This window comes from Primulina huaijiensis, chromosome 11 (assembly GCF_012295235.1).
Source record: "Primulina huaijiensis isolate GDHJ02 chromosome 11, ASM1229523v2, whole genome shotgun sequence".
Lineage (NCBI taxonomy): Eukaryota > Viridiplantae > Streptophyta > Magnoliopsida > Lamiales > Gesneriaceae > Primulina > Primulina huaijiensis.
Genome location: NC_133316.1, coordinates 1,622,197 through 1,645,202, shown reverse-complemented (window position 1 = coordinate 1,645,202; position 23,006 = coordinate 1,622,197). Strand labels below are relative to the sequence as shown.

Here is a 23,006-nt window from a genome sequence, read left to right as displayed (position 1 = left end):
TGATGACAGAGTTTCTCCACCACGAGCGTCCAACAATTATTTTTAAAAAAAAATTAAGCAAGTCATGCCTATTCAATTGGTGTGACTTACTTTAAAAAAAATTAGTAAGTAAGTCACGTCATATGAGATAGCGTTACTTGCTTTTTTTAAAAAAAATATTAAGCAAGTCATGCCATATGAGATGGCATGACTTGCATTTAAAAAAAAATTGTAAGTCGCGTCTCTTCAAGAGGCTTGACACTCACAAACCCATTTTTTCTTACTTTATTTTATTAAGCTATTATAAAATTTGCTGTAAACGGTTAAAAGGCCCTAATATGCATATTCTTACAAAAATGGACTTATATGATATATGGAGTTTATTTTCTTTAGAATATAATCTGAAATGTTTGAACACTGGGAATCTAAATTGATTTACTGATTTCTCAAATAACCATTGCTGCATGCCTGACTGATTAAGAAATAAAGTGAGTATCGAAGATCTATGTTATAGTCTGCTACATTGAACTTTATGCAAACTAGTGGAAAAATTTACTAAAAACTTGTATCTAGCTTTATCAGAGATTAATTCTCGCGAATCAAAAAGCCAAGGTTCCAGTGGATGGCTCGAACATATAATTCTAATTCAATGGAGCGCGAACTCAATATAAATATCTGCATGTTTCAGAAGCTTCTTGCATGAGAAATCATTTAATCCTGACATCTCAGAGGCATGTAGAAATATTGATTTTGAACCGGGTATAGTTAATAAGATCATCATCAACCACTTCTACCGCGAAGGTCAATTTGATATCGTAGACTGCTTACTAAAAGAAGCCCGTGGGCGGTGAAGACGAACCAATTTCCCTGAGGTTGCAATTTCAAGATGTTAGGACCAATAGAATCCGGATATCTCCACACTGGTATGATATTGTCCACTTTGGGTTTTAACCCTCATGGTTTTGCTTTTGGAACCACCCAAATGGCCTCATACCAATGGAGATATCATTCCATCTTTATTAACCCATGATCTTTCTCCAGACCTTCCAATGTGGGACTTTGGTTGCATCCCAACACTCCTCCCCTCAAACGAAGTTCCACTATTATTCTCATGGTTCGAGCCTCCTTTTTTGAGATTACCTCTCTTACGAAATACAGCTTTACATCAATGTGTTTAGTCCTTTCATGATGTCACAATACACCTTAGCTACTAAAGTCTCTTGTGGCCTTAATTCTGCAACCATCCCGCTTATCCACTTGTTAAAACCAATGGAATCCGGATATCTCCACACCGGTATGATATTGTCCACTTTGAGTTTTAACCCTCATGGTTTTGCTTTTGGAACCACCCAAAAGGCCTCATACCAATGGAGATATCATTCCAACTTTATTAACCCATGATCTTTCTCTAGATCTTCTAATGTGGGACTTTGGTTGCATCCCGACACAAGAAATGCAAGAAATTCTGGAGGCAGTGAAGTTTTGAAATTTTGAGCCTGCTCTCAATTGGGTCGCTGCAAACAGTTAGAAACGTTGTGAATATGGTTTTGATCTTGAGATAAACTTCACAAGCTGCAGTTTGTTGACATTTTACAAAATCAAGGCCGGGCCGAGGCTCTCAAATACGCCAGAATGCACCTTGCTCCTCTAGCTTCTCTCGTCACATGACAGATACAAAAGCTATTGTGTAGCCTGCTGTGGGGAGCTAAGCTTGAAAATTCTCCATATGCTGATTTGGTTGCCCCAATCCGTTGGAAAAAGCTGACTACGAGATTATATAGACTTTCTGCAATTTAGCTGGACAATCCTTTCAGAACCCTTGGAAAGTTTCTTTGGAAGCTGGGTTAGAATGGCTGCCTACACTCTTAAAATTGGCAACCTTAATGTCCTCAAAGAAACAGGAGTGGCAAAGATATGAAACAGTTACCCGTAGCAGTCGAGTTGGGGAATAATTTCGACTTCACTCTGTTTTTGTGTTCGCCGTTAGTCGAGACCAGGGTAGTGCTACACAAGCAGTCCATCCACAAACTCTCGAAAGAAAATTCTCGGGGTTTCAAGTGTCCATATTGTCCTGAAAATGCTTCAGTACCACAACGCAGGCAACTGAATTTCTGATATGGTAGGTGTAAGAAAAACGTGACACATATTAAAAAAAGTAGCGTGTACAAATTGATATTGACGACGGCCAAGAAAATTTAGATGCGTACACGATTTTTCTTCTGAATTTCGGCTCCCGATACACTCATCGATGGTATGAGAAGCACCTATAAATAGAGCGATTGAGGTCCCTAAGCACACACCTCATAAGAAAAACTTACACCATCTATTGAGAGGGTGGAGTGCTTAGAAGGCATCAACCGAGAAGAAAATCAGATAAATCAAAATTTTCAATGGCTGGAGGTAAGACTCGATTTAAGCTTCCGCATATTGTTTTTCATGTTCATGTATACGTAAAAAACATGATTTTGAGAAAAATTCTAGCATTTGGTATCAGAGCAGTGATACCTCTGTCTTGAAAATATTTGTTTTCAGATCAAGAACTCTAAGAATTTTTTTTGAAGTTTTAAGTAAGAAATTTGAAACTTGAAGTTCGAACATAAATAATAAATTTACCTGAAAATTTTTTCGGAGAATTTTCTTCTTGATCGGAGTTTTAAGTTTTGAAATAAAAATTTTTGGGAGCAAAATATTTTCGGAGAAGATGCTACTGGGTTTTTCTGAAAATGGAGGATGAAGAAGACGAAAGTTTGCAAAATGAAAGATTGCAAATTGATGATTGAGGCAATTGAATTCGGTGTGAAATACGAATTATTCAGACAAAGTATTAAATTGAATGGAACCCACACCAATTTATATAATGCAAAGTTATGTCGGTAATGCATATTATTTTTATTTTTATTTTTTTTAAAAATATTTAAATATGGGACCCATATGTTTGTAATAATTTAGTTTTATTATTATTATTGTTTTTTAAAATAATAATAATAATAATAAATAAATAAATAAACAATGATTAATGTGTTATTAAGTTATATGTATAATTAGGTATACGTATAGCATTTGGTCAAATAATTTGTACACATTAAAATAATTCTAAAATTCGACGTAATTTCTAATACATGTTTATAAATTATTTTTGCATGTTAGATAATGTCAAATATTATGGATAAGTGTTTGATGTGTATTCTTGAAATTTAAAATGCAAATAATATTGAAAAATAATTGGTACATCAATATTCACATTGTGTTCATATTAAATTATATTAAGTTGTTTATAATTTGAAATGAACATATCAAGTAAGATGTGAATATAATATTATAAAATAAAATATTTAAGATGTTCACAAATGAATAAATAATCATCACTTTATCACTACTCTGATAAAAGAGAATAACTGATGAGTAGCCCACATTTTCACGTAAATGTGATCCTCACTTTATTACTACTCTGATTGAAGAGAAAAAGTGATGGGGAACGTATTTGTTCATATTAAGTAAAAATGTGAATATAAAGTTATTTTGGCTTATAAAGATTCACATAAATATGTGGATAATTAAAGTGAATAATAATTATAAGGTGACATGAGAAAACATGATCCGGGGAGTTCTTCATAGATCGATTTAAACTGCCTTGACTAGCCACTGGTCTCCCTGAGGAATGTTGCTCTGACTAGGAGTTAGGTATTTAAAGGGCCTTAGCACTACCTATCTTTCCTGAGAGCACTCTTGGAAAATGTTGATTATGTTACTAAATAATTATTATATAAAGTATTAAAGTACAGTCAAAATTTTGTCCAGTGAACCGTATAATTTTAAATAATTGAGGAATAGCCACAACATCCTTAATTATGAAAAATTATGCATTAAGTGGATTTGGATCACATAATGGACATCAATTGTGATTAATTATATAAACATAATAAATTTTACCCCACATGGATTTTTATTATATTTATATAACTAATTAGGTTAAAATATCAAATTATATTTTTCTTAATTTACCCACAGGAGTTAAGAAAAATATATTTTGATAGTTTTATCATAAAATTACAAGAAAAATCTTATTGAATTAAAATTTTAGCCCACAGACAAATTTTATGTCACTAGATTTTTATAAATTACATTGGTAAAACTTTATATTGTCTCAAAATTTTAAGCATATGATATTTTGTGCAGTTATGCAACCTGCGAGTTTTTCTGATATAAAATGTGACATTCCCGAATTAAAGGGCGATAACTATAAAATATGGAAAGAAAGAATTCTTCTTCAATTAGGGTGGATGGATATTGATTATGCTATACGGAAAGACGAACCATGTGCTATTACTGAAAACAGCATTCCGGATGATGTTGATCTTTATGAAAAATGGGAGCGATCTAATCGACTCAGTGTAATGTTCATAAAGACCAAAATCTCTGCTGGTATGCGTGGTTCTGTTGACCAGCATAATAATGTTAAAGAATTACTGAAGGATATTGATGAACAATTTCAGTCTTCAGATAAGGCAATTGCGAGCACCTTAATTATGGAATTCTTTTCATTAAGGCTCACCAGTGTGAAAGGTGTGCGAGAGCACATAATGAAAATGCGGGACATAGCGGCTCGGCTCAAAACACTTGAAGTAGAAATAGGACTTGGTTCTTTTATGTAATTTTGTTGTAAGAACAAATTTAATGAAACTATGATGTGATATTTTCTCATATTTATTGTGCACACATTTATTAATTCGAGAAATATAAATAAAGTTGGACCTCGAATAAACATAGGGTTTATTCATTAAGTTATTTGAGAGATATAATACATTGTAATACATGGAAGATAATAATCGTTTTAGATGACCTATCGCCATGATTCATGTATTCTGTTTTCTCTTATGATAAATGAGATATATGTGTCAAGTGGGAGAATGTAAGAAAAACGTGACGCATATTAAAAGAAGTAGCGTGTACAAATTGATATTGGCGACGACCAAGAAAATTTAGATGCGTACACGATTCTTCTTCTGAATCTCGGCTCTCGATACACTCATCGATGGTATGAGAAACGCCTATAAATAGAGCGATTGAGATCACTAAGCACACACCTCATAAGAAAATTTTACACCATCTATTGAGAGGGTGGAGTGCTTAGAAGGCATCAACCAAGAAAAAAATCAGAGAAATCAAAATTTTCAATGGCTGAAGGTAACACTCGATTTAAGCTTCCGCATATTGTTTTTTATGTTCATGTATACGTAAAAAAACATGATTTTGAGAAAAATTCTAACAGTAGGATCTTGATTTTGTTCTGGTAGAATCATATACATTTAACGTTATGTAGATACTGTTTTACCCTTTGTTTTTTTTAATCTTTTTGAGAGGCTACTGGTTTCCAAACACTACAAGAAAAATGATTTTCCGCAGCACTTCATCAACAGCGTGCATTAAAAGCACGCTGCGAATACTACTTTCCACGGCGTGCACCCATACGTGCGCTGTTAATAGTGTTGCACTTGAAAGAAATAACGGCGTGCAGTAAAAGCACGCTGCAGATAGTATTATTAACGGCGTGCAATAAAAGCACGCTGCGGATAATCTATGCAATTTTTGCAGCGCACAATAAAAGCACGCCGTAAATAGTATTATTAACAGCGTGCATGTTTATGCGCGCTGTTAAAAGTAAATCATTTTTTTTAAAAAAAATTGTGTTTAGACATTGACGGCGTACATTAATTGCACGCCGTCAATAGTATTATTCACGGCATGCATATTATTAACACGCTGCGGAAAATGGGTTCGAATTTTTAAATTAGCCACGGTTTTACTAAAACCGTCGCTAATTTAATATTTGCGACGGTTTATGCACACCGTCGCAGATCTACGATCGACGACGGTTTATTTTTTACTGTCGCTTATAGCGACGGATTTTTTAAACCGTCGCTAATGGCGTAAATCAGCGACAGTTTAATAAACAACCGTCGCTATGTGCGACAGTTCTATTTACACTGTCGCTAATAGCGACGGTTTAAAGGACAACTGTCGCTAATAGTCGCAAATTATCTATAAATATCCGATTTCCATTTCATTTTCCTCCACACTACTTTACAACACTTTAAATTTTCTCTCTTATATGATTTTGGTTTCGATTTAAGTACGTTTTTTTGTTTCAATTTTGATTAATTTTGCAAGTGTTAGTTATCAAAGTTGTATTATAGTTTTTTTTTTAAATTTATTAAACTATAGTAAATTTTTTTTTATTTTTACTAAAACTTTAGCGACGGGTTTTGAACCGTCGCTAATTGTAGCGACGGTGTTGTGACCGTCGCTAAATTTAAATACCGTCGCTAAATGTGCGACGGTTAAAATACTGTCGCGAATGTAGCGACGGCTTCTTCGGTTATATACCGTCGCTAAGTAGCGACGGTTTTACTTAGAAAACCGTCGCTAAGTTTTATATGTTCAAAGAATATTAACGGCGTACATTGCACGCCGCGGATAGTTTTATTAACGGCGTACATATGCACGCCGTGAATAATAGTATTAACAGCGTGCACATGTACGCCGCAGATAATCTTGAACTTTCAACAGCTTGCAACTTTGCAGCATAAAATGTGCGTTGCGGAAAGCCCATATGCGCGCTGCGGAAAGCCATTTTTGTTGTAGTGAAATGTATGTGATATTTTTTAGCTCGATAAGATTTCTACTCAGATATTTGGTCTCCATGGTAGAACTATTTTGTGAGTTCACATAATTTAACTAATTATATATGGACAAATTATCTAATAAAATACCCAATAAGATAATCTAATTGATTATGAGTTTCTAAAGTATTAAATAAATTGGTATGATCCACCTTATGTGTAGAAACATATCATAATTAACTCTTCTATTATGAGTCGAAGACTGCTAAGATCATATAAGATTATGGGCCTCGAGGCAATCACATGATTTATATATTTATTTTTACAAAATCTCCAAACAAATGGTATGAGAATCAATTTCATGTTGAATTATGAGACTTTTTTTTATATATTGTTTGATCTGAAATTCAATTTGATTTTCGTGAATAATTCAAATCTAAATTGAGAAATAAAAATCTGAAATTATTTTTGAATTTAAAAAAATCGAAATTCCCAATTCATTCAAAATCATTTTTTGGTCAAACCCTAGTTTTTAAATCTACACGCATAAGGAACCAAATACTGAAATTGTAGGCATGAGATGGACCATGACATCTGCGCGACTCTACGACGCAGGTGGACACCCGAACCGTCGGAGAAATGTCCTGATCGTGACTCTCTTTGCTCGATTTCTGTCCATTTTATGAAGAATTCGATCGAATTCTGGTTGGATTGGTTGTCGGAGATGTTAAGGTACTGGTCTGCTAAGACACGTGATGGTGGAGAATTCTTCATAGCGTTAGAATTAGGTTTTGGTTTTTGAGTTTGGGATTTTGTTTGGATTTAAAAGCATGTTTGGTTTGTGTAATTTTTTAAACTAGATTTTGAAATTCAGAATTTTGAAGTTTTATTAAATTTTGACTACCTCTATTTGAATTGTGAAATTAAATTTGACTAATTCAAAATTTCATTGTATGAAATAATATTAATATGAAATTATTCATTTTTTTATCGCTTTTGTTTATTTCGATAAAATATTTATGGATAAATAATTATAATGTAGAAATATTTTATTTCTTGCATATTCAGTCTATATATTGTATTTGTCCAATTAAAATAAATTAAATTTTTTGGTGAAATTTTTTGAGGTAAATTAAATTTTCTTGTACATCAAATTTTGTTAATTTTAAATTACATGTTATTAAAGTGATTTTGACATATGTGGGTATTGTTAAAGTTCAAAATAAATTATATTTCAATTTATGCAAAAAATAGTCGGCCTAAAGGAAGGCTATTTTTGACCAAATTGCAAACACAATAGATGTTTTAAAAATGCATCTAGATCTATGCGGAAAATAATCTGTCCATAAGAAGATTATTTTCTGGCTAGATTTTAAATATAATATATCTTCTTCAAGTGCATTTATATTTATGCGAAAAATAGTCGACCAAAAAAAAGACTATTTTTTGGTCAGATGGCAGACACAATAAGTGATTAAAAGTGTATTTATGTCTATGTATAAAATAATCGGCACAAATGAAGATTATTTTTGGCCAAATTATAAGTACATAATTATATGATCTTACAGAATTTTAAAACTATACGGAAAATAATATTGTCATATTATAGAAACATTATATGATATTAAATTGTTTTACATTTATGCGAAAAATTATCATCCCAAATGAAGATCATTTGCTGACCAAATTTATTTGGCATTAAATATGTCATAATTTTTTTATCTATCCATATATGCAATTGTCGGTCCAAAGAAAGACATATTGTTAGTCGGATTTATTATCAATATTCAATAACCATGATATTTAAGTACACCACTTACAAATTGTTATTATGTTCAAAGACTAAATATCAATGTATTGTTGTGTTAGATATTTATTTTATGGGCTCACCATTTGCATGCATATATTTTTTAATGATTTATTTAATTTAAATATATGCATGAACTATAATTTGTTGTGAGTTTTTGTTCTATTTTGTTAAGCATCTTCTATATCATCTAATTTGAATAACATTTCAGTACTTAATGGTTCAAACTTCAAGAAATGGAAAGAACATGTTATGATAGTGCTCGACTGCATGGATTTGGACTATGCGCTAAGAGAAGATCGCTCCACACCTTTGACCAGTACAAGCACTCCTGATCAAAATGGTTCTTTGGAAAAATAGGAGCGATCAAATCATATGAATCTGATGATTATAAACCATTTCATTCCAAATACTATAAAAGGTGCAATTCCTAAAGAAAAAGATGTCAAAAAATTTCTTTACTCAAATATACATAGTCTAGATCTCTTTTATTCTCTCATCTGAGGTAAGAATGCGATGGTCAATTCTCCGTTGCGTTGAAAAATTCATAACTATAACGTTATATCAATCAAAAGATTATGAAATACGTTTACTGTTATTTATATTTTATAATAATTTGACATGAATTTTTGATATATTATTTTGAATTCTATATTATTGTACATATTAAGTTAATAAAAAAATATTTCTTTTCATATATGAAAGTACACGCATAACACGTCTTTAAAATATTATATATTATTTATTTCAGTTACCGAGTTGAGGGGGAAACATCTCGGATATGACATAAATTAAGCTCCCATTGGCGATGGTCTCTCACTTGATAAAAAAAAGTAAATGCAAATTGACACCTTAGGTGCAAAGTAAGACCGACCCATTTCCAATCGTTCTTACTTGCCACACGCACACATTTCCACTTGGCTCGGCGACTTATTATTGTTATTATATAGATACATATATATACACACATTACGACTTCTTTCTAGAGCTTTCTTGTCACATCTATGCCTATATATATATGCACATTAGAATCCTTTCCTAATTAACATTGATACGATAATTTTGATAATCTTTTTATTTCTTCCATTGTAAGAAAACAAGAAAAGATTTGATTTTGATCGGGATTACCATTATCAAACTGCAATCTATCTATCCATGGGAAAGAAGATGAAGGGCCAACCGATGTATGGTTATCCATACCCTGCTCAAGGTATATTTTCAATCCACCCTTTCGATTGTTGCTTCTTGATTGATTTCTTGGTGTTTTGGGCTCTGTTTTATGCAAGACAAGATTACATTTTTATACCTTTAGGTTGTAGTGATAATTGATCAAATACTAATGTGGTGTTGGCAGCTAAATTTGGCTCCTTTTAATTGTAGCACGATTGGCTATATACGACAAAAAAATACTAAATTTGCTGATTAGAAATATAATAAAACACTTTTTGTGAAGATCTCGTGCATTATTTTGTGTGTTTATACATAGAAATGCAAATATTCATCTTTGTGATGTTTCTTGGGATAGAAATCATACAAGTGGTGTGTTAAAACAGGTCGTTATCATGGACAACCGATGATGGCACCGCAGTACGCAGCTGCGCCGCCGAGGCGGAAGATGGGATTTTTGCAAGGCTGGTAAGTTGATTGAAATTTTTTGGGTTGATTTTTTGTATTTTTTTTATAAAATATAGTTATTACTATTTTAAAATAAATTTTTGGTGAAATAATATAATCTCTTATTTTATTTTTAAAAATATGTTCATCACATTTATTTATTCATATTGCAGCCTCGCGGCGTTATGTTGCTGTTGCTGCGTGGAGGAGTGCTGTGACATCTTAAGCTCTTGTTGAGGATCCAAAGACCAGAATTTTTCTTATATTATTATTATTTTATTATTATAAGATAGATAAATAAATAAATTTTAGAATTCTTATGTATTTCTTCTTTCTTTTTTCTAGAATTGATGATGGGTTTCTCACTTTTGTTTGTATGATCGGTAGTTCAATAAAAAAAAAAAAATTTATAGACCAAGTTAAAATAATTACAAAAATATTTGCTTATTAAGAGATAATTTTTTAAAGCACTTAATTTTAGTTTGGTAGATATGTAGATTAATACTTATATCATAAAGCCAATAATTACATTATATGATTATTACATGATATTTTCAACAATATTATCAAATTTACTTGTGACCTTACATAATTAAAACAATATATGAGACTAGATATGTAATAAAACAAATATAATGGGAATCAACATAAATATATTAATTTCTATTGTTGTTCTATTTTATCATCGTTATTTTAACATTATTATTTATATCGAAAGAAAGATAATTGATTATGCATGTATGAACTCAATCTTTATAATATTGTGTCTAATATTAATTTCCAGACGCGAGTCATAAATCTGTCTTAATTTTCAGCCCAAGCCCAAGCCCAAGCCCAAGCCCAAGACACTTGAATGATAAATAAAACTAAATATAAGAAAACACAAATATCCAAAAGTGTTGTGTATCAGCAGCCAGATACACACAAATCCAAGCCAAAAAGGTTCACCAGGAGAAAACAAATAATCAAAATTTATGGCCCTTAACAGAACAAAGATGCCAAAGTAGGCACCATCACATCCCTACGACAGGTACCTAAACAAGGGACGATCAATCCACGGCCGTCTCTTAAATATCTTTTTCAGAAAGTTGGGATTCATTTGTGTGATCTTTTGCTCTCAAGAGCTATCCCAATAAGCATACGTTTATCGAATTATTGGAGCCCGAAAAATGAATCCGAGAAATAGCAAGAATACAGTTTTCTCCACCGCCAAGATACCATTTTTATTGCTGTTCTCGTTTTTTTAGAGCAAGAAACACGTCGCCAAGTTGGGATTCGCAGGAAACATGACCGTCTGGTTCCAAAGCTTTGAGGAAACTAGAGGACAGATTACAAGTAGTTAAAATCTGGAAGACCTTGCCACAGAATCTTCGCACATCAGCTCGTCTTGACTGCTTTTCGGGCATGTTGGTTACCATATGGTTGATCAAACTGCACAGTTTTGGAAGATGGCTTTTCAACATCTTTTTTGTGGATTCTGCTCCATCTTCATCAGCATTGGAAGAATGGAGTGACTTTAATATCTCGGACACCAAATCCAGGGCTTCAACTTGACGAAATTGTGATTTGGCACTACCACATCTCTCCAAAAGGAACCCAAACAGGTGTCGACCAATCCATGGCCGTCTTTTAAATATTTCTTTCAGAAACTCCGGCTTCATTTGTGATTTTTTGCTATCAAAGTAGGCCACTAAAGCATTCTTGAATATATCACCAACTTTTTGCAATTCAGACTCTGAGAAGTTTCTGGCATCGATTATTTTTAGCATCCAAAATGTCGAACTTTGAGCAAGTGAGTTGATCATTTTATACCGATTCCAGGAAGCAGATTGCTTCTTCTTTGATGGGTTCGAAGCAGATTTTTTCCTCTTGAATGGCTTTGCCGCCAATTTCAAGTACTTCTCCAAAAGTGATTCAAGCACCGCAAGCTGCACTGTCTCACCTCTGGGATAGTCCTTGGCTTTAAAAATTTTCTTCTGTATAATTCCCCAGATGCGCTGACCAAGCTGCTCGCTACCTTCTGTTGTTTGTGGATTAATGAATGCTTGAGCCAGGTTTGAGAAAATTTTCAATACCTCTGTTTTACCTGTGGCATAAAAGGTGAAGTATGTCAATATCTTTACGCCACAACCATTCATGTAAATACAAGTTACGGGATAAAAAATATAACGGATGTAGATCAAAGGATACGTTGGATCAGCCCAATGATATCTATTATCCATATCTTATACGACAGCTCTTCAGGATAAATCAAAGTTAAAACAAAGAGATCGATCAAATCCAGATAACTATTTCTGTATAATCGAATAACCAACCAATGAATTATAAAATAAATAGAAAAAAGTCTTAGTAAGAAGAATGGTAAGTCCAAACCAAGCAAACGCAAAGTTTTAATAATGATGTATAATTAAGCTTGCCTGGATTTTCGTGTAGATAAATCTCCAGCAAAGACAGAACTCTAAGCTTAAAAAGCACCAGCTGAGAATGGGCTGTTTCACCTCCAGCTTGGTTTTTCCGTTCCTTAAATATTCTTGCAAGATAAATATCCATCCCGAACATTGCATCATCGTCCATCCCATCATCTGAATCATCATCAGAAGCCTCGGGAAGTTCAATGGGAATGGTCTCCATCCCTACCACTGCCTCAGAATCGTCAGTCTGTTCATCAGTGTCTACAGTTTCGGCTGTCTCAGCTTCATCAGATTCCATCGCATCTTCAACACCAAGAAGTTCTTCATCTGAGTCATCATCATCATCATGATCATCCGTATTCTGATGTCTAGCAGGTTTTAAATCTTTTTTGATGACCCTCAACATCCTCAGTAACCCATCATCCGTGACCTCACTAGAAAAGTATTTGAAAACCTGTGAAGTGATAACAAATTATTATTCCATAAATAACAAAAGCAACAAGGCTAGGCTGAATATCCTTGTGCCAATTTATTCAAGGCCGAGCAACAGAAAAAATAAAACATCATATAATGAAGATAGAAGGTCCGCAAAAAGTTCATTTCTCAGAAAAGCTCAGGTCAATGCGTTCCTTATATACTGAATTCAAAGATTATTCAAGGAATATGATAGCATAATTATCAGGCAATGCTGTACCTCTTCACCATGTCTATCGGTTCACTTCAACCAACTTCACATGTAGACTACGAAGTATCATTAAAAGAAACATGTGATGGTTTGGACAAGTAATTCATTGTCATGTCAATCATTTTATCGTTTACCGCAAATGCTACAACTATATGATAACTCTACATACATTGAACATATTTATCGACAGTAAAACAAGTGGAGCATCATATAAGCACACATGAAGCGCATTCCACAAAAATTATTATTAATCAGCATTTATGCTTGAATAATTAAATAAATGAGCTAAAAAAGGTTTGGAAAAGAAAAATGGCTGCAGGTAGGCAGGGGCTGAAACGTGACAGACAATATAACAGTATTAATAAAAAAATAGATAAATTCACTGAATAATACTGCTCCACCTAAACAATATTGACACATTATCTCACGTGTGATAAGAATTTAGACCGATAGTTTCCAAGAAAATTAAAGGGAAACAAGGAGAATAACTTGAAACTTTCACCAACTAAGCAGTAAGAAGGTGTCAAATGACATGGTTTCTGCTGCTGCTACTCACCTGTTCAATAGCAGATCGCAAAGGAGCTGATGACTGTGGCAATAGAGAAAGCATTGTATCAACAACAACATTCATTAACTCGGGAGCATTATCCCCATCTGACTCGTCCTCACTGGAGGACCCTAAAAGATCCGAAGAGCCAAAAGCTTTCTTACAACACATGACAAGTTCAAAGGCCGCTTCGAAGAATTCCCCAGGATGGAGTAGGATTTGAAGCAGCAGTTGTATAAGCAAATATCTCAGAGCATGCAATTTATTTGCATCCATGCCAAGACCACAATTTCGCTCCTACAACAGTGGAATATGTGAACAACCATAAATGTGATGAATAGTGTCACCAATCCATTCAAACATCATGCGAGCAATCAAAATGAGGATTCAACAGAATCAAAACCCACTTCAGTGGAGTGCTGGGAAAGTATTCAAAATTCCATTTCTGATCATAAATAATAAATAAAATAGATAAAGAAAAGGGTTTGATAAGTTGGAAGAACTCAAATCACACATCCCAAAAAGAAGGAAAAGGAAAAAATAAAGTTAATGGAAAGAGAAATTACAGATCCCAACACAATATTACAAAATCTACAAGTTCAAGTAAAAACAAAATGTTGAAGTGAAGTCATCCTCTTGAATATCATGCTATCATGTGAAACAATATGAATTATTAAGGGGACAGAGTACCTGTCTTGATAGTTGGCTCTCCATGGCCTGCAGTTTTTTGAAAGCTTTTTCATCATCAATATTCATGATCCTTGACAGAGAAACTGAAGGGATGTTGCATAGTATACTAAGAAACCGCATAAAGTAAGATCCAAGATCATTTGTATCAACACTATTTGCCACAGAATGAGGTCCCTCCCCTTTCTGAGCATTAGCGAGCAACAATTGTACCTGCTCAACACATATCTGGCACAAAGTATTAGGAATCGCAGATTTGGGCCACCTAAACTTTTCTTGTAGCTCAAACGATGTTACTTCAGTGCCAAGTGATGATGAAAATAGACCCTGAACAGCCAAAAACTTCAGTACTTCTTTTTGTACACGGAACTTTGCATCTTGATCTAGCTTCAAATGCTTTGAAACAGTAGGAAGGGACTCCACAATCCAACTTTTCAGAAATTCAGAAGTTCCTAGTGACCCTACAGCATCCTTGTCTTCAATGGAACCTATCTCTGAATTGTCATCAGTTGTCTGACTCTGATCTGAAGGTTCATCTGAAGAGTTGCCTTCGTCCAGAAACATGTTTATCAGATTCTGAATAAACAGAACACAGCCAGACTCAGTTTTGAAATCTGCCATCAAATCTTTTACTGTCTTTGACTTGGTAACAAAATCAAACTTCCCGTTGCTGTGCTTTTGCAGAGCCAAAATAACCTCAGCTCTCTTGACATCATCATGAATGACAAATTCTGACAGTTCTTTGAGAAAATGATGAGCAACTTTATAAAGCCACGAATCTTTTGCCATAAGTATATCCATTAGACATTGAACAACATTGTAGGACAACACCACATGGACACAATAAGCAGGAATTTTTGGGATTAGAAGCAGTATTACATCTAAGGCTAATTTCTTGCGATCATGGGATGAGGGTAAAAGTGAACCTTCAATAATCACTTCACAGAAACACCTAAGATTCCTTTTTACATCTTCTTCCACAGAGCTACCCTTGCGACTTCTTTTGTGCTTCTTGACAGTATTCAGACCTGATGCCGAATCTATTTCAGAAGAGTCAGGTACCAGAATATTTATCAAAACAGGCCAGACACTATGCACCCGTGGCTGAGAGAAGGAAGATTCCTACAATGTATTATGGATAACATATTAATATATACTCAATTTAGCCTCAGAGTCATAAAAATTATAAATAAATGAAAATGAACACCACCTTTAAGCAGATAGAAATATTGGACAGATGATCGGCAGCAAAGAATGCACTTTTACAGTAGGGGGAAGGCAGGAGCTTTCCAAATTTACCCTCAACATTAACTTTTTCTTGAATTTTAAGAGCTAGATTCAGGGCATCTGGATTTCCGGTTTCAGTTGCTCTGTCAAACCACTCCTGAATTCCTGCTGCTTCAACAACATGATTCAACAGTGCCTCAACAGGTAACTAAACAACATATAAAAAAATGATTAGATGGAGGAAATTTAACCAAACATATCATTGATTAAATTTGAGGGAAAAAAAAGGTAACGGTTTGAAATTCGTAAGTAGCATGGCTAAAAAGAAAGAATACATTTTAAGGTTTAATTTCATGAGACATACCATGAGCCACCATATTACAGGAACCAATAGAATTGAATATCACAGAAACAACGTGCACGGGAAACAGTTTACTCTTGTATCGAGAAAAACATTGCTCCTCAAAGTTATAAAATGATGACGTACCTTCCCAACCATTTCCGATATAACTGCAACGGCAGACTCTTGTAGATACTGTTTCTTAGAAGCAAGTGCAATAAGGCAACTAGTAAATTCTTTGATGTGTGGAGTATTAGCATTCAAAATCCATTCTTCAGTAAGTTTTCCTGATCTTGCAAGAGCCCCATATGCAAATAAACGACCCAACAGACAGTCTCTAGCTTCCTACAAAACCAAGAGAATTTTACATGGAGAAATCAAATCTCAATTACCAAATCAAGGGCATTAACCTACCTGCCCTTTCATAGACGAGGAGACCTCCAACAAGTTAATTATTAGCTTTAACAATGACTCCAATTTAATGCAAGTAACTGTGCCAACTAAAACTGTGAGGCCTAACGCAAATCCTTGTCTTGCACACTGCAAAAGGAAAAAATAAAAACAAGTAATTAAACAAAGGGCATAAATTATGCAGAAATTTCATCCGGAGATAGGTTATATGGTTCTTTACTCGCTTTCAAACATCATCCATACGGCAGAAATACCACAGCCCGTGTCTAAAAGACAGAGGCAGAGCCATAGTAGGCAAGAAGCGCGCACTTCACTCCTAAATTTTCTACAACTTTATATTTTTTTATGCAAATCCAGGATTTCCTCCATTTTTAAGAATTTCAATTTTGTCCATCCTACACAAAGATTGTGGCTTTGCTATTGTTAAAAAAGGACTGCAATCAATAAGACAAGAAACACAATGAGAAACATAATAAAAGACAACAAACCTCTCTTGATGAGGATACTCCGCGAATGAGCCTCCGGACAGCATACCTCAAGGAAGGGGCGCAGTTATTCAAGCCATCATCCTTCTCTGCTTCCAGTTTCGACTTGTCCTCCACCTCATCCTTATTCTCTAACTTATCGTACGCATTCTGAATTTCACTCAACTCTGTAGCCAATACCTTAGCAGCTGCTTCCCGGATGCTTGCATCCGCAGCTGCCAAATCAGTAAATACCCCAATTTGGAACTCGGGCAATATCCCGCCACTACTATTACTTATACTATTATTCTCAAAACTTTCATTTTTTGATTCTAAGTTCATCGTTTCAGATACAAACTCGCCATTCTTCTCGGCCAAGTGCCTTTCCTTGTCCAAAGATTTCCTCTTCTTTTTGGTTTCCATTGAATTCGTAGAAGGTTTGTGAATTTTCAGGGAGGTTAACGCAGCATTAGCTTCACCCTGACCATGGTTTTCAACACCTTCACTTCCCTTCTTTCCTATCTTGACTCTCTTCTTTAATGGCTCCGCAATGGGATTCTCAGTTCCTGAGTTTACTTTCCGCTCAGGAGCTAATTTCATTCCAGATTCTTCCATGGAACTCGATTCTCTCTTTTTGCTACCCATTCTCGTTAATCACAACTACAATTATCTGTAGATACTAGGGTTTCTGATAAGTGGAAATAAGTGAAATGTGGCAAAAAGATATTACGCGGAAGCAGAGGCGGCGGGGGAAGATTAGTGGAGGAGAGATGTGTTGGAGAGGGTGGCGGTCGCGAGGGTCTTCCGAGAAAATTGAGGGTTTCGGCCAAAGGGATGAACTTATATGCTCTTCAGAACAAATATTATAATATATTTTTAATGATAATAACAATAATAATTAATCCTTAATAGTAAAATATTATTATTATTATCAATAATTATTAATCATTAAACATATATTTAATTTGATAATCACATAAAATTATTCGAATTCAATTTAAAATTTAAACTCTTTCATTAAAAAATAGTATATGTCCATAACTATTTTTTTCTCATTAAACAATTTTATGATATTTATTTAGCAAAACACTCTCTAAATCGTTTTATTTAATCATCATAACCAAGATTTAATATTTTTTTGAACCTTTGAATAAAAAAAATTAAAAAATAATTGACCCTTGGTAAATTGAACCATGATTAATAATCAAACTTTTCAAACTAAGACATATAATAGAGTTAATTAATTATATGAGTAGGTCTCTTGTGAGACGGTCTAACGAATCTTTATCTATGAGACGGATCAACGTTACCGATATTCACAATAAAAAGTAATAATGTACACATGATAGGATAAACATGTGATATATAATATAAAGATAAGTTAAGGATAAATAAGACGTAGGATATTATATTTAATGTTTGGTATGATTTTAATAAGAGTGATTAAATTTATATATTAGATTATAATGACAAAATTAACCTTATCATAATAAATTTTATAATTTCAAAATTGTTGCTTGAGTTCATATTTATTTATTTTTTACCTAACTTTATATAATATAATAATTGAGCCCTTGATTTTGTGAGTCAAGTCAAATATCAATTTTTAAGGTTAATTGAGTGAAACTAATAATTTTATTGAAATTTATAAAAATCATTTATATAATTATCATCTAGTGTTATTAATTTAGAAAATGCTCACATATAAGATGTGATCATATTTTTAAGGTTTATGATTTTTATATATTGAAGATAATGAAGCCATTTGTGGTATTTTTATCATTAAATTAAAATTATCACATATCATGAAAGGAATATTTTATCCGTGTATGAAATTATTTATCACGGGCCCATGATATTATCATGTGCTTTCTAAAAAAATACAAAACGTGAGATAAAGAGGATTATTTATCAATCTCTCTCTTATCCAGTGTACCAAAATATACCTTAATATAAAAAATAATAATTTTTTATGGACGACCCAAATAAGAGATCCGTTTCACAAAATACGACCCGTGAGACCGTCTTACACAAGTTTTTGCCTAATTATATTTATTGGGTTTGTCATATTAAAAAATACTCAATTATATTTAAATATTATTATATATATATTTCTCGAGATTTATAATAAAATAATAAATAAATAAGAAAACTTTTATCCTTACATATACTTCTTAAATTTGTACTTTTCTTATATTTAAACAAATTTGACGAGAGTGTTAATAAAATTATTTATTATTTTTCATAAAAATTGTTAAATACCAGCATAAAAATGATAGAATCTGACAGGTAACTGGAATACTGGGAGGACGAGTCTATGAACTAGCCGCTCTCTTCCATTTTTCCAAGTAAATTTCTAACAAGTTTTCATCAACCAGAAGAAAAATAAATATATTCATGCATTAAAATAACTTACAGTCTCCTCCAACTTCTGGAAAATTCTGAAAAAAATGGAAAGAAATTCAAGAACAAATAATGGAACGGAAGCTATCTGCACACAAATTTACTAGAAAACGAAGGCTGATGAATTTAAGGCCTAAAGCCGCAAGTATCCTTCCTTTTCAGATCTTTCTACCCCAGTTGTCCTGATGTAGGATTTCTTAGTTAAAGAATAACTTTTTTTCAAGACCTCCTTTCTACGCCACTCGGTTATACGATTATAGAGAGCTGGGAAAATGAAGCACAAGAGAACAATCACTAGCATTGTCAAACAGAGAAACATCACGTTGCGAAAGCCGTCCTTCAAAGCTGGATCTCGTTGCACAGTCCACGGAACTCCTCCCACGTTCATCCCGAAGACTGAAAAAAAAAGAAACTAATTACTGGGTGTGGAAAAGATACAAAGGAGAGTTAGGTGAAGAACTGACCTCCAGTGATTATTGATAATGGAAGAAATATGATGGAAAGGAAAGAAAGATAGTATAGTTTTCTGTTTATTTGCTCGGATTGCCAGCTGTCGAGGCCAGCTTGAATTGCTGTTATACGGTTTGCGATAAACCCAACATTCTCCTTCAGTCTCCTTATACGTCCAATCAACTCCTCTAAGGCGTTTACATCTTCGTGGGCAAACCACTCTTTTGATGAACATTTCTCCTTAACTCGAGGGAATACTTGTTCCCCGTGTGCAATCACCTGTAGTTTGGTAAAACATGGATAAGATCAATGAAATTAGAATATGAATCAGAATTTGGATCTTTACTAACTTCATTTGACCATGTATCAAAATGTTGAGAACCTGTAACAGTCGTTGCAAGTCGAGATGCAATTTTGGAAATTTTCTGTCATCTAACATTTGTTTCTTCAAAGCAAAACCACCTGTAACCAGATAAAAAAATTATTTATTAAGAAGGCAATGATACTCCAAAAATCGAAAGGAAAATCGAATTTACAACTTATTTTTTGTGAAAGTTCTGATATAATTACAAGAGAGGGGTGTGTGTGTGTAATTGTGTTAAGTGCACGTAGATGCAGAAAAAAGCAACATTGAAAACTTTATGCAGCATTATTAATCGAATTCCAAATGCAGTCACGAGAACTAGTTTCATCTACATACTCCAGTGGCAGAAGATCGACAAAATATGCATAATTTAATGATTCCACAGACAGACAAAGATTAGCATTTTCATGAGATCAGTTCACATATTGCATTCGAAAAAAATGTACCTCTGTCCAGTTCGAACTCGATCGAGTTCATCTCAATCTCAAGCTTGGAAACAACATCTTGTAGTTGATCCACATGAGTATCGATTATATGAACGACAAGATTTGAAACATTTCTAGGAACAGGATTATCAGCTTCCTCAGAATGATTCATTGTCAGAAGAAAATCAAGAACATGTTCTTGAATCACCATCCCACCACCCCTATCCTTCTGCTCTGTATTCCCATAACCAGGACTCTCCACAACCGGAATCTCCGACAACAAAGACTCATACACTGGCGAGAATCCCAGTCTCGGAACACGACCCAAAGACACTGTAATAATCGAACGCTCAGTAACTCTTGCAGCAATTCTAAACGTAAATTTACTAGAAGCAGGACCAGGTGAATTAACTCGGAATACTAGAGCACCATCAACGTACCCACAAAAGGGTCCATTGCTAACGAGTGAGAGGATGTCTTGAAGCTTCAGGGGCGGGCAAAGAACGTCAATAAGATATTGTGCTGATTGTGAAAGTTTCTGGTTTCCTTTCGGAAGCTCGACATGATACCAACAGAATTCTTTGCCTCTACCCTCCATAAGATCCCATTCCTTGTTATAATAACTCCCTTCACCATCGAATATATAAGCTTTCTGTCTCACGGCACCGGGGTAACGGGAGAGGTTAAAATGGCTTTCTTGAGCATGTCTGCCCGCTAGTGGTTCTCTATCTGGATCTTCCCCCTCTCCATTCACAAGGTTTAGATCCATTATCTTCCAAAATTATCACTAATTGATAAGTACAGGAAATTAGCAAAGAATTCCAATAATGTACTCTTCTTATTCAACCTCAGCACCCGATTTCAAAGTTCAATTAAAATGCATTTAACAAGTAAGATAACATACCAACTTCAGTATAAAATGTCGGAACAAAAACTTTAGATCATCAAAGAAACAACCGTAAATCCCCAAAATATACCAATTTCAAGTCCAAAAACCACATCTGCAAATAAATAATTCAAAACTCAAGCCTGAACTTCCATCATCATTTTAACAGAAAAAAGAAACCACCGCCATCCAAATGACTTGCAACCTCAGCAACAATCAAAGATAAATTTAACGAAGCCAAATCCTTCAGCTTTTGTCGACGCAATTCAATGCAGAAAATCAAAGGATTTACCTTTTTAGTTGCCACCACGACTTCAAACTTAAAAGTCAAAACTCCTGAAAAACGAGAACCCTGTTGAGAACGATCGAAACCCACCAAAAAAACCGATCCGAAACAATAAAAAGGTCAATCTTGAAAGAGACTATTTCCAATCAATAGACAGACAGACCCCGAATATCCGAAACCCAGTTGTATTCCTTTTACTTTCTTGCCGGGGGACAAATAGTACCCCTATCCACACGGGACTAGGACAGAACCAATTATATTTTAGACTCAAGAAACAGTGTTTCCTCGAAGTTTCTTCACGCCCCATCAATCACGCACCCACCATCATCAAATCTATATTTAATGCTCACGTTATATATACGCAGCTAAAAACTTTTTAAAAAAATTATTATAACTGTTGTGAAAAAGTAAAAATTTACGGTAAAAAAGTAAAAATCTCAAACTCTCAAAATTATCACACTACACACTTTATAATATTTTTCTCTCAACTCAATTGTGATTTTCTTCACAAATGAGAGATCTATTTATAGAAAATTTTTACAAATAATCCAAAAATAAAATACATCATTACCTACATCATCACACACTAATTTTCAATATTCAACACCTAATTTTACCTAATTTTCAACATTCAACATTCACATTTTCAACACAAATATTTAACACATTTTTAAATAATTTTTCAACACTCCCCCTTGTGATGATGATCATAATGATTGTATACATTACGTGTTTTTATACTGCCTCGTTAAAAACCTTACTAGGAAAAACCCATTGGGATAAAAACCATAGTAAGGGAAAAAGAGTGCAGTCACGTAAACTCCCCCTCATGTTGACACGAACAATTCTTCACAAATTTCGTAGATTGCGCATCCCAATATTATATATGTGCTTTCTGAATATTGTCGTAGGAAGTGCCTTTGTGAAGAGATCTGATGAGTTTTCACTTGATTGAATGTGACGAACATCAATACATTTATTCTTCTCAAGCTCCTTGGTGAATGCGAAGAACTTAGGAGGAATATGTTTAGTTCTGTCGCTTTTTATGTATCCTTCTTTCATTTGAGCAACACATGCAGCATTATCTTCATATAGTATCACAGGCTTCTCGTCGAATGATAATCCGCATGAGATTTGGATATGTTGAGTCATTGATTTTAACCACACACATTCACGGCTTGCTTCATGTAGTGCAATAATCTCGGCATGATTTGATGAAGTTGTTACAAGTGTTTGTTTCTGTGAACGCCAAGAAATTGCAGTGCCTCCACGAGTAAATACATATCCAGTTTGAGAACGTGCTTTGTGTGGATCAGATAAGTATCCAGCATCGGCATAACCAATTATACTTGGATTAGCATCTTTTGAATACAAAAGTCCCAAGTCTGTCGTTCCTCGTA

General features: G+C 33.9%; 2 protein-coding genes, 1 long non-coding RNA gene and 1 pseudogene across 3 annotated transcripts; 2 read left to right on the top strand and 2 right to left on the bottom strand.

Annotated features, from left to right (window-relative positions):
• The first annotated feature begins 1,306 nt into the window (after window positions 1–1,306).
• On the top strand, window positions 1,307–2,094 carry LOC140987712 (protein RMD5 homolog; annotated as a pseudogene).
• Window positions 2,095–9,437: 7,343 nt separating this feature from the next.
• LOC140987128 (uncharacterized) lies at window positions 9,438–10,399 on the top strand. The gene is made up of 3 exons (XR_012177075.1): window positions 9,438–9,616; window positions 9,960–10,041; window positions 10,194–10,399. It is a non-coding gene; the product is annotated as an uncharacterized lncRNA (long non-coding RNA).
• Window positions 10,400–10,874: 475 nt separating this feature from the next.
• Window positions 10,875–17,624, bottom strand: LOC140987220 (uncharacterized). The gene is made up of 8 exons (XM_073455647.1): window positions 16,817–17,624; window positions 16,332–16,457; window positions 16,065–16,262; window positions 15,561–15,785; window positions 14,354–15,472; window positions 13,673–13,960; window positions 12,438–12,885; window positions 10,875–12,106 (listed from the first exon to the last, which is right to left on the bottom strand). The coding sequence occupies exons 1-8, from the start codon at window positions 17,435–17,437 to the stop codon at window positions 11,244–11,246; spliced, it is 3,888 nt and encodes a 1,295-aa protein (XP_073311748.1). The 5' UTR covers window positions 17,438–17,624; the 3' UTR covers window positions 10,875–11,243.
• A 1,519-nt stretch (window positions 17,625–19,143) lies between these two features.
• Window positions 19,144–21,905, bottom strand: LOC140988194 (uncharacterized). Its single transcript, XM_073457173.1, has 5 exons — window positions 21,766–21,905; window positions 20,456–21,653; window positions 20,028–20,107; window positions 19,660–19,924; window positions 19,144–19,591 (listed from the first exon to the last, which is right to left on the bottom strand). Exons 2-5 carry the CDS (start codon window positions 21,201–21,203, stop codon window positions 19,329–19,331), a joined length of 1,356 nt encoding a protein of 451 aa, XP_073313274.1. The 5' UTR covers window positions 21,204–21,653; window positions 21,766–21,905; the 3' UTR covers window positions 19,144–19,328.
• Window positions 21,906–23,006: the final 1,101 nt, after the last annotated feature.